Source organism: Suricata suricatta, chromosome 17 (assembly GCF_006229205.1).
Source record: "Suricata suricatta isolate VVHF042 chromosome 17, meerkat_22Aug2017_6uvM2_HiC, whole genome shotgun sequence".
Classification (NCBI taxonomy): domain Eukaryota; kingdom Metazoa; phylum Chordata; class Mammalia; order Carnivora; family Herpestidae; genus Suricata; species Suricata suricatta.
In genome coordinates, this window is record NC_043716.1 from 56213080 (window position 1) to 56215834 (window position 2755).

At 49.0% G+C, this 2755-nt stretch overlaps 1 protein-coding gene across 1 annotated transcript in view; it reads left to right on the plus strand.

Moving 5' to 3' along the window:
• The window catches only part of NPLOC4 (NPL4 homolog, ubiquitin recognition factor), a 53547-nt gene that overhangs the window by 3412 nt on the left and 47380 nt on the right, over positions 1 to 2755 (plus strand). Inside the window, exon 2 of the mRNA XM_029927110.1 lies at positions 2182 to 2380. Coding sequence (XP_029782970.1) covers positions 2182 to 2380 — 199 coding nt within the window. The remainder of the gene's footprint in view (positions 1 to 2181; positions 2381 to 2755) is intronic.

Sequence of the window (2755 nt, forward strand, 5' to 3'; positions counted from 1 at the left end):
AACAGCATCACTTTCCAGAACCAGATTTTTTTTTTTATGTTTTTATTTATTTTTGAGAGAGAGACAGCATGAGCAGGGGAGGGTCAGAGAAAGAGGGAAACACAGAATCTGAAGACAAGCTCCAGGCTCTGAGCTAGCTGTCAGCACAGAGCCCGATGCAGGGCTCGAACCCACGAACTGTGAGATCATGACCTGAGCCGAAGTCAGACGCTTAACCGACTGAGCCACCCAGGCGCCCCAGGACCAGATTTTTAAGCTGATCAACGTGCTTCAGGAGGGAAGCCGCCCAGCCGGCCTGAGGCACAAGCTCCTGCTGCAGCCCCGGGCAGGAAAGGACATGCCCCGCAGCCAGCAAGACAGAGGGCAGCGCCGGAGGGACCGGAGGAAAGGAGGGCAGAAGCACAGCACCAATCGCTCCCAGTGCTGGCTCCCCTCCGGGCACTACAGCACCTGGTGCTGTACCCTCCTCCCACCAACACACCCACCAAACAACAACAAAACTCTTTACACATGGAAATGTCACGAGCCATTGGAAGGAAGAAAAAAAAAAAAGAAAGAAAGAAAGAAAAGAAAAGAACAAAGGTTTTCACTGGAGCCACCTGGCTGACTCAGTTGGAGAAGTGTGTGACTCTCAGTCTTGGGGTTGTGGGTTCAAGCTCCACTCTGGGTGTAGAGATTACTTAAAAATAAAATCTTTAAAAAAAATTTTTAATCAAAAAAATTTTTTTCACTGATACCCAACATAATGCCACAATGGCTTTTGATCTACTGCCTGCTTCTATAGAACAAAGTAAGGATAATCTAGATTCTCCTGAAATAGCTGGACTGTCTTTCTCATTTTTTACTTTCACTTGACTGAAAAGGCTTTGCCTCCATACTGTTATCAGTTTTGAAGACTGTTTTGAGTAACTGTTATGAAATCCCAATCATTAAGAGCATAGGATATTTTCTATGTGTTTGCCTAACTACACCTGTTCAACTCTCTCACTCACCAGTGAGGAGTGCAAACTCAAATTCTTGTGACTTTTATTTCTCCTCCACTTCGCTGTGAACTGAACACCCAGAAAACTTTTCCTGATGCACAGCACGGGCACCAAGTACTTCCGCTTGCTCCTGAAATCTGTCTGCAACACTGTGGCCCGGGAACAAGAGCTCCGTTTCTCTGTGGGAGATTCTGTGACCGCCCTTTGACTGTTCACTTGGGAACAAGAGCATGACACTCGACCCCTTGAGGAGCTAAAGGGCAGGCCTACATGTTTCTGGAAAGTTCTGAAGCTTGAGAAGTCATCTGCAACAGGGCATGGCAGAGTCCAGGTTTCTCAAGTAAGCCCAGTATATAATCCCAACAGGCAAACATAATTTGTACTGACGGTGGTTCTAGCTTAGTCTCTGACACAGGCTACAAATTAAAATACCCCCAGCCTCCTCGTAACTTAGGTTTCAGGATCTAGAAGAAAATGAGCCCAGAGCACTTCTTGGAGAGTCCAAGAATTAGCAAGATAAAAATCAGTTACACCCACAGTTTCTCACCTAGCCTTATACACACTCCAGTAGAAAAATGGCCTTTTCTAAAACAACGTGTTTGGGGCACCTGGGTGGCTCAGTCGGTTAGGCGTCCGGCTTCAGCTCAGATCATGATCTCATGGCTTGTGGGTTCGAGCCCCGCATCGGGCTCTGCGCTGACAGCTAGCTCAGAGCCTGGAGCCAGCTTCGGATTCTGTGTGTGTCTCTCTCTGTCCCACCCCTGCTCACGCTGTCTCTCAAAAATAAGTAAAAACATTTAAAAAAAAAAAAAGAAAAAAAAATAATAAATAAAACAACGTGTTTGTCCACGGCTACGTGAACTAAAAGTATTCCAGTAGAGAGCGTGTGAAAGTAGGTCTGAATGCTAATTCTCATTCTTTTTTCAGAAGTCACCGATGATTGGGAATTCTTATTTTAAAAGGAGTCAACTGGGACGCCTGGTGGCTCAGTCAGCTAAGCGACTGACTTCACTCGGGTCACGATCTCACAGCTCACGATTTCGAGCCCCGCCTGGGGCGCTGTGCTGTCAACGTGGAGTCCCCCTTTGATCCCAACCCTCCCCAGCTTGCAGGGTCTCAAAAACAAAAATATTTTTAAAAAGCAGTTAATGTCTCTTAAGTTTCTCTTGGGCCATTTGTTCCTTCTGCTCCTCTCTAGGCTGGGAGACGTGGAGCAGACACCCGGGTCCCCGAATGACGAGCTGAAGCAGGAGGAGACTAGAGGAAAAGCCTTGAACTCCAGAGCTCTTGCCGGTAGACCCAAGCCATCCAGGCAGGAGGATCCGCGCCGCCTGGACCCCCCGCAAAACTGCAGCGGCCGTGACTGCGCTGAAGCAGGGCTGTCACCCGCTCCCCCGGTACTGCCTCGCTTTCCCCCAGAAATCCCGAATACGCCTAATGTGAACCAAAATTCTCTCCGCCCGGTCTGTAGCTTTTTTCCAGCCTCATTAACTTCTCAGAGGAAACTTGCCGCAAGTAAAGGCAGGACTTTTTGTTTTCGTTTTTTGGGGTTTTTTTTCCTTCGTTTCCACTGACTTTTTACTTTAAGGGACGGCGGGGGAGGTGCAATGCCAATTACTAATTCCAGGTCAAAATTGAAGTCAAGCTTTGTAACGTCGCCTTTCGAACAGGTAGCTGTCAAACTGTCCTCGCCACCGCGGGGCAGAGGCCGGCGAGCCGCCCCGCGCCCCCGCGCCCCCCCGCCCGGCACCCCGCGGCCGCAAGCGCCCCTC